The sequence below is a fragment of the Herpailurus yagouaroundi genome, unplaced genomic scaffold (genome assembly GCF_014898765.1).
Source record: "Herpailurus yagouaroundi ecotype Mexico unplaced genomic scaffold, PumYag 198, whole genome shotgun sequence".
NCBI classification, from domain to species: Eukaryota; Metazoa; Chordata; class Mammalia; order Carnivora; family Felidae; genus Herpailurus; species Herpailurus yagouaroundi.
Window position 1 is genome coordinate 15,888,852 of NW_024412429.1, and position 12,702 is coordinate 15,901,553.

The 12,702-nt window shown below is 42.1% G+C and overlaps 1 protein-coding gene and 1 long non-coding RNA gene across 6 annotated transcripts in view; one reads left to right on the plus strand and one right to left on the minus strand.

Moving 5' to 3' along the window:
- Window positions 1-12,702, minus strand: part of CCDC170 (coiled-coil domain containing 170) — a 92,811-nt gene that overhangs the window by 20,336 nt on the left and 59,773 nt on the right. For 4 of the 5 annotated variants that reach the window (XM_040448876.1, XM_040448875.1, XM_040448874.1 and 1 more), the window contains 2 exons: window positions 8,970-9,170; window positions 3,524-3,697 (listed from right to left, as the gene is read on the minus strand). In XM_040448876.1, coding sequence (XP_040304810.1) covers window positions 3,524-3,697; window positions 8,970-9,170 — 375 coding nt within the window. The remainder of the gene's footprint in view (window positions 1-3,523; window positions 3,698-8,969; window positions 9,171-12,702) is intronic. The other variant, XM_040448873.1, reaches the window with a different exon arrangement.
- LOC121013306 (uncharacterized) lies at window positions 1,469-5,983 on the plus strand. The gene is made up of 3 exons (XR_005782626.1): window positions 1,469-1,998; window positions 5,326-5,487; window positions 5,867-5,983. It is a non-coding gene; the product is annotated as an uncharacterized LOC121013306 (long non-coding RNA).

Genomic DNA, 12,702 nt, shown 5'->3' on the forward strand with positions numbered 1-12,702 from the left:
TGTCATCACCAAGACAGCATGGTATTGGCACAAAAACAGACACACAGACCAATGGAATAGAATAGAAACCCCAGAACTAGACCCACAAACATGTGGCCAACTCATCTTTGACAAAGCAGGAAAGAACATCCAATGGAAAAAAGACAGTCTCTTTAACAAATGGTGCTGGGAGAACTGGACAGCAACATGCAGAAGGTTGAAACTAGACCACTTTCTCACACCATTCACAAAAATAAACTCAAAATGGATAAAGGACCTGAATGTGAGAAAGGAAACCATCAAAACCTTAGAGGAGAAAGCAGGAAAAGACCTCTCTGACCTCAGCCGTAGTAATCTCTTACTCGACACATCCCCAAAGGCAAGGGAATTAAAAGCAAAAGTGAATTACTGGGACCCTATGAAGATAAAAAGCTTCTGCACAGCAAAGGAAACAACCAACAAAACGAAAAGGCAACCAACGGAATGGGAAAAGATATTTGCAAATGACATATCGGACAAAGGGCTAGTATCCAAAATCTATAAAGAGCTCACCAAACTCCACACCCGAAAAGCAAATAACCCAGTGAAGAAATGGGCAGAAAACATGAATAGACACTTCTCTAAAGAAGACATCCGGATGGCCAACAGGCACATGAAAAGATGTTCAGCGTCGCTCCTTATCAGGGAAATACAAATCAAAACCACACTCAGATATCACCTCACGCCAGTCAGAGTGGCCAAAATGAACAAATCAGGAGACTATAGATGCTGGAGAGGATGTGGAGAAACGGGAACCCTCTTGCACTGTTGGTGGGAATGCAAATTGGTGCAGCCGCTCTGGAAAGCAGTGTGGAGGTTCCTCAGAAAATTAAAAATAGACCTACCCTATGACCCAGCAATAGCACTGCTAGGAATTTATCCAAGGGACACAGGAGTACTGATGCATAGGGGCACTTGTACCCCAATGTTCATAGCAGCACTCTCAACAATAGCCAAATTATGGAAAGAGCCTAAATGTCCATCAACTGATGAATGGATAAAGAAATTGTGGTTTATATACACAATGGAATACTACGTGGCAATGAGAAAAAATGAAACATGGCCTTTTGTAGCAACGTGGATGGAACTGGAGAGTGTGATGCTAAGTGAAATAAGCCATACAGAGAAAGACAGATACCATATGGTTTCACTCTTATGTGGATCCTGAGAAACTTAACAGGAACCCATGGGGGAGGGGAAGGAAAAAAACAAAAAAGAGGTTAGAGTGGGAGAGAGCCAAAGCATAAGAGACTCTTAAAAACTGAGAACAAACTGGGGGTTGGGGGGGGGGGGGGGGGGGGGCACGGTAGGTGATGGGTATTGAGGAGGGCACCTTTTGGGATGAGCACTGGGTGTTGTATGGAAACCAATTTGACAATAAATTTCATATATAAATAAAAAAAAATAAAGTAAGTTATATCAGGGAGCATTTAAAGAAAGCTGTGCTTATATGTTTAAAATCTTTGAAATGGAAAGGACTTCAAGAAGGTTCCAGTTCACTGGTGTCTTTATCATCTGCCTGGCCTATACCAGCCACAAACCAAGCAGAGAACAAATTCTTCAAACAGCACTAATTACTGACAATCAAACTTGATGAAGGAATTTATAATGGATTTTAGAAAAGATTATGGCCTCTAAAGGGGGAAAAGAAATCCTCCTGGACTGTGATGTCACAATTAGTGAGGAGAATATTAAGTACAGAAACCTCTTACATCTGTTGCAAACATTGGGGATTGGAATCGTGCAGACTTCTAGAATGTTAGAGCTGAGGACCATCACATTTTCCGTAATTATATACTCTGCACTTCTCAGAGGTGTGAAGGACAGACTGAAATGCAGCCTTGTGTATCTTGTCTAACGATGGTGGCAGCGTCCATAGCCAGATCCATTTTTAACAAAGCCCGTTTCGTGTCTCTCTAGCCAAACTCCCTTCCTAGAGCTTCTTCATGTCAAATTCCCCTCGACTGCACAATTACCCTGGTGAGTCCTGTACAGCTGGTAATTTCAATTATTATACAATATGTCAGAAGGAACGATGTTGGAGATCGGGGGGGAAAATCAATTATCTGAGGAGAACTTCAGAAAGAACTGTAGCTCAGTTTAATGTCTCTGACAGTCACAGGGGTTATCTGCTGTCTTTTATAAAGTATTCCTCAAAATCTAGTATATGGAGAAGAGATCAAATGTGAATATAGCTCAGTCTATGAGCCAAGAGTTTAAAAAATGGGTCTTGGGGCGCCTGGGTGGCGCAGTCGGTTAAGCGTCCGACTTCAGCCAGGTCACGATCTCGCAGTCCGTGAGTTCGAGCCCCGCATCAGACTCTGGGCTGATGGCTCAGAGCCTGGAGCCTGTTTCTGATTCTGTGTCTCCCTCTCTCTCTGCCGTCCCCCGTTCATGCTCTGTCTCTCTCTGTCCCAAAAATAAATAAACGTTGAAAAAATTTATAAAAAATGGGTCTTATTAAAAATAAACAACCTCATGAGGTAGATATCATTCCCATCTTAAATATGAGGAAATAGAGACAGAGAGGCATGTAATTTGTCCAAGGTCACACAGCTTGGTGGAACCAAACTGGAATCCCAGATGTGACCCATGACACAGCCTGTACACTATAATTCCACCACAGAATTTTCTCCTAAGAACTATTATAAGAACACATCTGTGTTTTGCTCTTTCTTTCACCAATGCCAATAATTATATAACTAATAATTATATTTTTATCCTTTTCATCTACTCATTCATTTATTTAGTCTAAACTGTTTTTAATTCTTCTTTTGAGTCAATGAAAAGTAAATGCTTCTCCTCGCTTTTCTCTCCAGTGCCAGAGAGTTTATCAACTTGGAGACTGCTAGATATTCCCAAGTTCTCCTCATCTCCCTTAATAATAGAATCAGTAAGTTTCATAGGTAGGCAAGTGGTTACCTAGGGAAAGGACTACAGTGTCCGGCTTCCCTTGAATTAATTTTGGTCATCAGAATCATGGGACATAAACACAAGTTCACGTGGCAAATTCTGGAAGCCTCCATCAAAAGACAGCTCACACATGCTCTTTTGCATCCCTCTTCTTCGTCCCTTCCTTCTCCAAACTTCTGTCTGGAACCCATAGGTACCATTTTGAACCATAAAGATATGAACCACCCTAGGGATGGGAGATTAATGAGCTGAAATGAGCCTGGTTCCTGGAAAACTTCACAGAGCAGACTGGCCACACTCACCCTGAGCGGTCTACTTCTAGAAACTTATGGGGGTGGGGGTGGGGGTGGGGAGGAAGCACATCCAGTCATATAAGCCACCATTATTTTGGGTCTCTATGACTCACAGTCAAACATAACCTTAGGTGATAAACTTACCATCCCTCAGACTTGAAACAGAGACTCAAATTATAAATACATATTTATGTTTCCTAACCACAGTGCTGAATACAAGGGGAAGTAAACTATTTTTCAATATTTAAGTGTCTCAGCAATTCTTTCTCTCAACACTAGCAAGTTTCAGTATCCCCTACCTTTCTCTGTAAATTGTGAGCGATAGTCTTGTTTTCAATGACTGCGTTGCTCTCGAGGCGGACCAGCTGCTCTGTGCGAGCTAAGACTACATCCAGGCGCATGTCAAAGCCAAGTTCAGCAGCCATCTGGTTCAGTTTCATTTTCTCTGAGAGCTGATCCAGAAATTTAAGATACTAAACCCAAGAACAAAAATGAAAATGAGGCACAAAAACGAAGTTAACAGGTGATCTCACAGACTCCTTCTCTTTCTCCCAAACTTACAGATAGGTCTCATTAAACCCAGTATGGAGCCCGACCCCTGACCCCAGTGTTTGGTAATGAATTCCAGAACCACCTTGCCAGCTCCCTGCCCTGCTTCCTGTCCAAATCCACTTGACTCTCGTGGTCAGTGATCTTGATGTTCAATGTAACATGAGACACTCTTCTCAACCCTGCCATGTGACAAATCTGGCATCCTTGGGACAACATCTGCATCTCTCTGCTTTGGCGACAGGCTGCTGTCCCTTCCGCTAATCCAGCTTCTGGGATCTACTCATCCACAAACCTTCCATGGCAACTTTTCCATCCTAAGTGGGCCCTGGCCTCAAATGTGGAAAAAAACATGACAACAGTTGCCACTTTACTCCCCTTGGATTCTACAGATCACTCCAAAATCAAAGCTCTCCATACAAACACACTTGGACAACGTTTTTGCTTTTTTTTTTTTTAAACTTAAATTCCTATACCAAAAAAATGTCTTAAAGAGTTTTTAATGTAACATAGTTTAAGGAACAATATTGTAAAACACAGCCGTATCAATGAAGTCAAGGTTCAATTTTTAACAGGTGAATGTTACAAAATCGTTCCAGGATCGTCCTCCACTTGATTTCTTTATTTTTCTTCCAAGTTTTTATTTAATTTCCAGTTAGTTAACATACAGTGTAATACTAGTTTCATATGTACAATTTAGTGCCTCAACAGTTACATACGATGCCCGGTGCTCAATACGACAAGTGCACTCCTTAATCCCCATCACCTATTTAACTCATCCCCCCACACACCTCCCCTCTGGTAAACATCAATTTGTTCTCTAAGTTAAGAGTCTGTTTCTTGGTTTTCCTTCTTGTCTTTCCTGCTATGTTCATTTGTTTTGTTTCTTAAATTCCACACATAGAGTGAAACCATATGGTATTTGTCTTTCTCTGACTTACTTCTCTTAGCGTAATACTCTTGAGCTCCATCCATGTCGTTACAAATGGCAAGATTTCATTCTTTTTTATGGCTGAGTAGTATTTATTTATTTATTTATTTTACACACACACACACACACACACACACACACACACACTCACACACACCACCATTTCTTTATCCATTCATCAGTCAATGGACATTTGGGCTCTTTCCATGATTCGGCTATTGTTGATAATGTCGCTAAAACATCAGGGTGCATGTAGCCCTTGAATTCAGTATTTTTTTTTTATATCCTCCACTTAATTTCTGTGGTTTATCGGGCCCGACTGAGGAATGCTTACTAAGCACTTGTTGGATGAGTGAACCAATCAATGAACTTTCTGTATCATCACTTCATGATTTGGGTTCTGTCTTTGAAACTTTCTTCCCACTGCAATAAGTCTTCATCTATCTGGCATTCTGAGGTGACTATATGTTTAAATAAGTATGATTCCTGGGTGACTGAAGCATGCCAGTATAAAGCCCAGAACTATCAATACTTTTAGTCATCGAGATGAAATTATTTGTAAGTGAGTACTTTCAAATTTTGTTGAGTGGCATACCTACAATGTAATCTCTTCTTTGTAAGGCACGGTCACGGGAAGTACTGCTTATCTGCTGTGCCACACGGTGGTAGGTTGTGGTCTTGGGCTACAAGACCAAGACCAGAAGCTACTTTTGTTTCCACATCACCAGTTTCTCACTTCTTCATGCTGTGTCAGCACTCCCCTTGGAATTATTCATTTTGAAGGTATGGATGAAAGTAAAAATAATTGCTATTGTTTGTTTTGTAAATAAAATAGAACCAGGACCCTCCATGTGGAAGCATAAAGTCTCTCTTGCTACGTCTACATGTGACCCATCCACTTAGCATGCCAGGATCTACAACCGGCAAAATGGGATAAGGACAGGACCAAGCCACACCCCACATAGCAAGGGCCCGTTTCAAAGATCTCGGCTATGCCTCAAAAGGGTAGGGTCACTGGAGGGATTTCCTGGACAACCTATTTCTTTGAATCACAGTTTAGCATAAATATATTCTATTCTGTGTGCACCTCAATTACCTATATTTAAACTTAAACTCTGTACAACTTTGCTTTTCACTTTTACATGCCTGTCATCCTTACTAGGACGTGCAGTTCAGAGGTGGTGATCTACGGAATATTCGCCACAGTGGAATCCATTTACATAATTTGCTTTCGTAACTGAGAGTTCTTTTGGCACGAGCTCAGCGAAAATTAATGAGTCATTACAATGAAAAATAAAAAGGGAAGAGACACCAGTCTACCTAAAATTCTTGCTTTTTAGATCTTTCTTCACATTTTCAATACTATTTATTGACTCTTCCCTAATTGCTGGAGAAACCAAGAAAAAAGAAGAAAAAAAAAAAAAGATTTCCTCTGATCTCAAGAAGCTTGGAGTTGACTGGAGAAGACGGAAGACATTAGGTCAGTAAGTGCTGTGACAGACACACGCACATGTTGCATGAAGGAAAACTAAGTCTCTAAGGAAGGGGAAGGAGGAAGTGACATTGGAACTGAGTCTTCAAGGGACAGCTATTACCAGGTGAAGAAGGTAAGGAGAACTTTTTCTCAGAGAGAACAGCAACATGTAATATAGGATGCCAAGGAGGCCCCCAATTTTTTTTTTTTTTTTTTTTTTTGGCCATCCAATTGTTTTTTATAAATTTGAATGTGGATGTCTTCAGGCTCAGAGATCAATCACCACACACCCTTGCAGGGCCCTGTTAGTCCCCTGAAGCCTGGAGTTTGCCACCGTAGGCTGGAGGGATTACCACCGTAGGCTGGAGGGTGATGGAAAGCCTGGAGAGGGGATCTGGCCAGGTCACAGAATGCTTAGCCATGGAAAGAAGAGATCTGTAGCTGAGCCTGAAGGCCATAGAGAGCCCCTGGCCAATTTTAAGAAAAATTGGACACACATTTTATTAAGACCTCCCTGGCAAGGGTGGGGAGCTGTTGGAAGGTTGTTTGGACAGTCCATACAAATGATTATAATGTTTGGAGTCAGAGCACTGCTGCTAAATATAGAGATGGGGGGGTGACATTTGAGATATGTTAAGGAGATGGAATTTACAGTGTTTAGGAATTGGTTAAGAAGAGGGAAGCATTAAGAATGACCCTGGGGCTTTTGTCTCAGGTGGCTGGAGGCAGATTACGTCATCATCCCTGAGGCAGGAGGGGGCAAATTTGTGGAGAGGTGATCATTTCCATTTTGAAAATGATTAGTGCAATGTGTTCATGGGACATCTAGGTAGATAGCCCAGCAGTCAGATTTCTTCCAATTTAACACATTATACTCAGGTGCAACATTTCCTTTCAAACTCAAATTTTCAATCAATACATCTTTTTCAGATACTCTTCACCCTCCCAAATTTGTCAAATCTACCCCTTCATTCATAACCCCACTACCTGGTCCAAATCTTTATTACCTACTGTTCTATTCTATTCTAACTATCTATTCTAACAGTCCCCTAGCTGGGCTCCCTACCTTTCATCTCTAGGCCCTCAAAGCCAGTCTGCCTTCGGAGAAATCTTTTCTTTTATTCAAAAGCCTTCCATGGCTTCCCATTGTCTACAGGATAAAGCCTTGGGCAACTAGCCTTCCCTATCTCAATAATTCCTACACGTCTCCAGAGCCACCTCACGCCTCTGGACTCACCAGGCACCATGTTCCGTCTCCCTGTGCCTCACTGGTCTCCTGAGCAGGTCACAGCAGGTCACAACAGGTCACACCTCCACTCCTTCCTTCCTCCTACTGTTCTCGATACTGTGAATCCCTTCCCCCACCTCTTCTGCCTGACAAATTCCTACTCATTCTTTAAAGCCTCTCGTGATGCTACCTCCTGTGTGAAGATGGCTCATTTCCTCACTCACAGAAACAGGAAACTTTATCCAACTTCCTGTTGAATTTTATACCTCCCTCCATTAATTAACTCTTGTGTTCTCATTTACCTGTGTCATCCACTTAGACTAGGATTTCCCACAGACCTCTTACGTGTCTTTGCCTATCCAACCCTCCATGCAGGCGTGATGCTTCCTTGGCTTTCCGAAGTGCTGAAAAATGAGGATGAATGTGTTTCCAGAATATTTTTTTTAACCTAAGCGTATTTATTTTTCATGCCAAATCCAATCCCAATCCCATTTCTTTTTTTCTCTCTCTCTTTTTTTTCCTCCTGTGACTCACAACCATGTACCTTCCCCTCCCAGCCAATAAAATCTTCCTTCAGTCGTCTTGCTTCATGCCTCTTTTCTCTCTGGTCGCCAGACTTCCTAAGAATCTACCTCCGCACTCACCCCTCAGCCCGGAGCAAACTGGCTTCTGCTCTCCGCCAGTCTAACTGCCTCTGGACGGTCACAGATGGTCTCCCCACGGTCAAGTCATAAGTGGGGGCCCCTTCTCATTGTACTCTCCTTCTCTCACACAGGGTTATCGCCATTAGCATTCCTGAGTCTGTCCCTGCTGTGACTTCAGCTTCACCATGACATCGCGTCATCTTTCTAAAACACCGCAATGCTCAAAATCACTTACTACACTTAATACTCTACAGAAGCTAGAATAAAGAATCTTCGTCATCCAAACCATGCTAGTCTTCTCTCCTGCCACAACCCCATCCGGAATGCTGTGTTCCAGCCACACTGGAACAATCGCTCCGCACTATGACTACACTATGCACTTAGGAGCTTTCACGCCTTTGCTCGCACTGTTTCCCCTACAGTATCCGCACCCTCGCTCCTCTAAAATCCTACTTATCCTTCAAGGGTGAACTCCATTGCCCTCTCCCCTGTAAAACTCCTCTTATCCAGAAGTTATCATTCCCTTCACTGAGTTCCTACAGCATTTTGTCAATCAATACCTCTGTTACAACACATACAGCTTTATAGTCACAGCAAATGACTAGAATGTCTCCTCAAGTGAATTATGAGCCTTTTATGATCAAGAACTGTGTGTTACTCAGACCTTAGCCCTCAAACCTTCAGGGTCTCATACATAACCGGCATTCAACAAATACCTGTTGAGTTTAACTGGATTAATCCGAATCAAGAAAGCCCTAAGTACTAGGAAGACACCCCAAAACAGGACGTTGTTCCCTGACATTTACTCATTATGCAGACTTAACCATTCTACTGAAGTACTGTAAAATTCAGAACAGTTTCAGGTAAAATTTTAAACTGCAACAGATGTTTCTCCCCACAGATACCCTCGGGTTATTACTTTTTGTTTCTCAAAATTCAAGTTATCTCGCAAAACATCTCCAGAAGCCAGCTCTCCCTCCAGGTATGTCAGCTGACCCTGAAGAGTCTCCAACTTGCTTTCTGCTTTCTGGGCCCTCTGAAGAGCTTTCTGGTGAAACCCAGACTCATTTCCCAACTGTTCAACAAGCTCAGATATTCGGGCTTCAAGCTGGGAGACCATCTGGAAACAAAGAAACAGACAAGGATAAGCCTTGTTTCGGATGCACCAAAGTGTTCAAATCTAGTGCTCAACCCAAGCAACATAACTATTTATAACACCAACTTCCAGATTCTTTGTAAAAATCAAATAAAAAACAGGTAATTTGATAGCTGTATCTGCCTCTGCTTGAAATAAATCTGTATTCGTTACCTAGTAAAATATTTCTATTGGTATTTGTTTTCATTTCTATATAATTCCTTAAACAGGTTACTCGATAAATATTTATGGGTGATATTTACATACCCCTATAACTGCCATTAATTTAGGAGCCTCAAAGCTTAACTGGAAAAAAAGTTCAGACAGAAAGTGCTTTTAAAACCTATGCAAGTGTCATTCTCCAGAGAAACTCCTCCACCATATATGGCGGAGTAAAGATTACACAGTGAGTTAACTTTATAGTAAATTTATCCAGAATTCAAGTGCATAAAGATATTTTTTCAAGCTTTTTTGCAATTTTCCATTGAGTATCGGTTACTCAGGCACCAAAGTTCAGTGCTGCTGCTTCTGTGCTGTGTACTCATACAGTGATATTATCATTATAGCATTTGGAAGGTCAAACTCAACACAGCAATTCTACATGCAAGAAGGTGGAACAATCTGATTGCTACCTCCTCTCCCACAAAACGAAATCACAGTTTCTCCATTAAAGGCCCCCATTCTCTTCACACACTCCTAACTTTTCCAATGCTCCCATCCTTCCCTGGAGTTTCTCTCTTTGTCCTGACGTTCCTATAAATAAGAACGTAAGTTTACCAAAGACCTCGGGTACATGTCGAGAAGACTCAAACTGAATCTACCTGATCCAGTCTTCAGGAAACATTGAATTTAATAAAGACACCAAGTTTGGGGTGAAAAATATGTTTTGTTTTGATGGTTAGTTTCAGAAGAGAAAAAAGAAAAAAGTAGACATTTACATATTACTCAGTACCATTCTTACAGAAACTGAAATATCTTGATGGTTTCAGGTTTATAGTTTCTGTTTAAAAAAAAATTCTGCTTACCTATCAGTAACCATTTTAAAAAGCAAGAAAACACTCCAGCCATCTTCAAATATTTTGTAAAGCTATTATCTGGAAGAACACTAGGGTTTGCTCTGAGTTGCCCTCAGAGCTTAAGTTAAGGACCAACAGGTCCAAATCAGAGAAATAATTCCACTTCAGTGAAAGGAAGAATTTTTCCTGGTCCCCAAAATTACAAAGTAATATATACTCATTATAAAAGATTCATTAAAGGGGTGCCTGGGTGGCTCAGTCAATCGAGCGTCTGACTTCAGCTCGGGTCATGATCTCGCTCGCAGTCTGTGAGTTCCAGCCCCGCGTCAGGCTCTGTGCTGACAGCTCAGAGCCTGGAGCCTGCTTCAGATTCTGTGTCTCCCTCTCTCTCTGCCCCTCCCCTGCTCATGCTCTCTCTCTCTCTCTCTCTCTCTCTCTCTCTCTCTGTCAAAAATAAACATTAAAAAAAATTTTTTAATAAATAAAGATTCATTAAAGACAAAAGAAAAAGTTTAAGGAAAAAAAAACCACTCAGAGGTTAACAACTATTAATATTTTCAAATAATTTATTTTTATGCCCTGTTAAAATACAGGTGAGATACTATATTTGCAATTTTATGTCTTTGTGTTTATCTCGTATTTTAAGCATCTTACTGTGGCTACAGTCAGGAAGGTTAGACTACTTCATCTCCAAATGCTCAAATCATGTGCTTCTGTGGCTCTCCAGGTCCCAGGCCTGTAATTCAATTAATTCTATGCTTCTGTGGGTGCTTGAAATCAAATATTTGATGGCAAGCTGCTTAGCACCACATCCAAGGAATTGTGTTCTCCAAGGAAATTTCAATTTTAATTACAGAATATGAGCCTCTGAGAACTCCTCATTTTGTACTTCCTACCATTGGCACTTACTAATAAGAGATGTGATCTCAATGTAAAAGAAAGCTACGCCTGTCTTGGTATAATATACAAAGTCACCTACAAAACAACAGCCATCAAACAACACCCCCAAGATACTGCCCGGGGGGAGGAGGGCTGTTTAATGATATTATATTATACAAGGCAGAGCACATGATTCTGCGCAGTAGGAAATGTGTTTCACATTCGACTCCAAGTAGGAAGTGAGTCTTTCTACCTGGAAGTCCTTCAACACTTCTCCTACCCCATAGTTAACCTAACAGAATGAAACCAAAGAAAAAAGAGACACAGAAATCAGCTGGAGAGATGGAGAACTGGGTAATCACTTAGCCACAGTCAGTACACTGAAGAAGGTCCCAGAGGAAAGCAAAGCCTGCCAGAGAAATTGATCAGGAAAGACTCCCATTTTGGGGGTGCATGGCTGGCTCAGTCGGGGGAGCATGCAACTCTTGATCTCAGGGTTGTGCGTTCCAGCCCCACATTGGGTGTAGAGATGACCTTTTTTTTTAATGTTTATTTTTGGGAGAGAAAGAGAGACACTGAGTGTAACAGGGGAGGGGCAGAGAGAGAGGGAGACACAGAATCTGAAGCAGGCTCCAGGCTCTGAGCTGTCAGCACAGAGCCCGATGCGGGCTTGAATTCACGAGCAGTGAGATCATGACCTGAGCCAAAGTCAGCCGCTTAACCGACTGAGCCACCCAGGCGCCCCGGGTGTAGAGATTACTTAAAAAAAAAAAAAAAAGCTGAAATGCACTAATGTGCAAATAGCCCAGTTACATTTAAAAAAAAAAAAAAAAAAGCCTCCCATTTTGAGGATGACACCTCAGGCAATGGCTGAAAGTGTGAGTAAGGTAGTGATAACGACCCTGAAGAAAGAAGAGGACGTCCTGATGGAGACCAGACTGTGGCACGGGGTCTCTGGAGTCACACAGTCCTCGTCTCAAGTTCCCGCTCTACTACTTAGCAGCATGTTAACTGAAGCAGGTAATCAACCTGTCTGAAACTTAGTGTCTTTGCTCTGACGATGAGATGATAATTTAGATAATTTGAGCAGCACAGTATTTCACACCCGACTGAAGTTCAATGCACTGCATCCATTTTTACCATCAGTATTCCTACTCCAGTATGTTGGTTCAGTCACTCCCATGCTTCTGTCATAAAGCGTTAGAGGGGCCCTTCAGAAATTGTCCTAGATCGTGTTTCTCAAACCATCTGCAGCCCACAGAGCCTGTTTTTTAACTAAAAACCTTTCTGGGAAGGACAAATAAGGCGCAATGTGATATATCGAAGGTGACAAGGTTCCTCCTGCATCCTCACCCGGTGTGGACTCAAGAGTGCTCCACGAAGCTTGAAGGGTCAGCAGAGTATGACTTTTAAAATCACTGGTACGTAGACAGCTGAACTGTAAAGAAACTGCAAACTCGGGCACCTGGGTGGCGCAGTCGGTTAAGCGTCCGACTTCAACCAGGTCACGATCTCGCGGTCCGTGAGTTCGAGCCCCGCGTCAGGCTCTGGGCTGATGGCTCAGAGCCTGGAGCTTGTTTCCGATTCTGTGTCTCCCTCTCTCTCTGCCCCTCCCCCGTTCA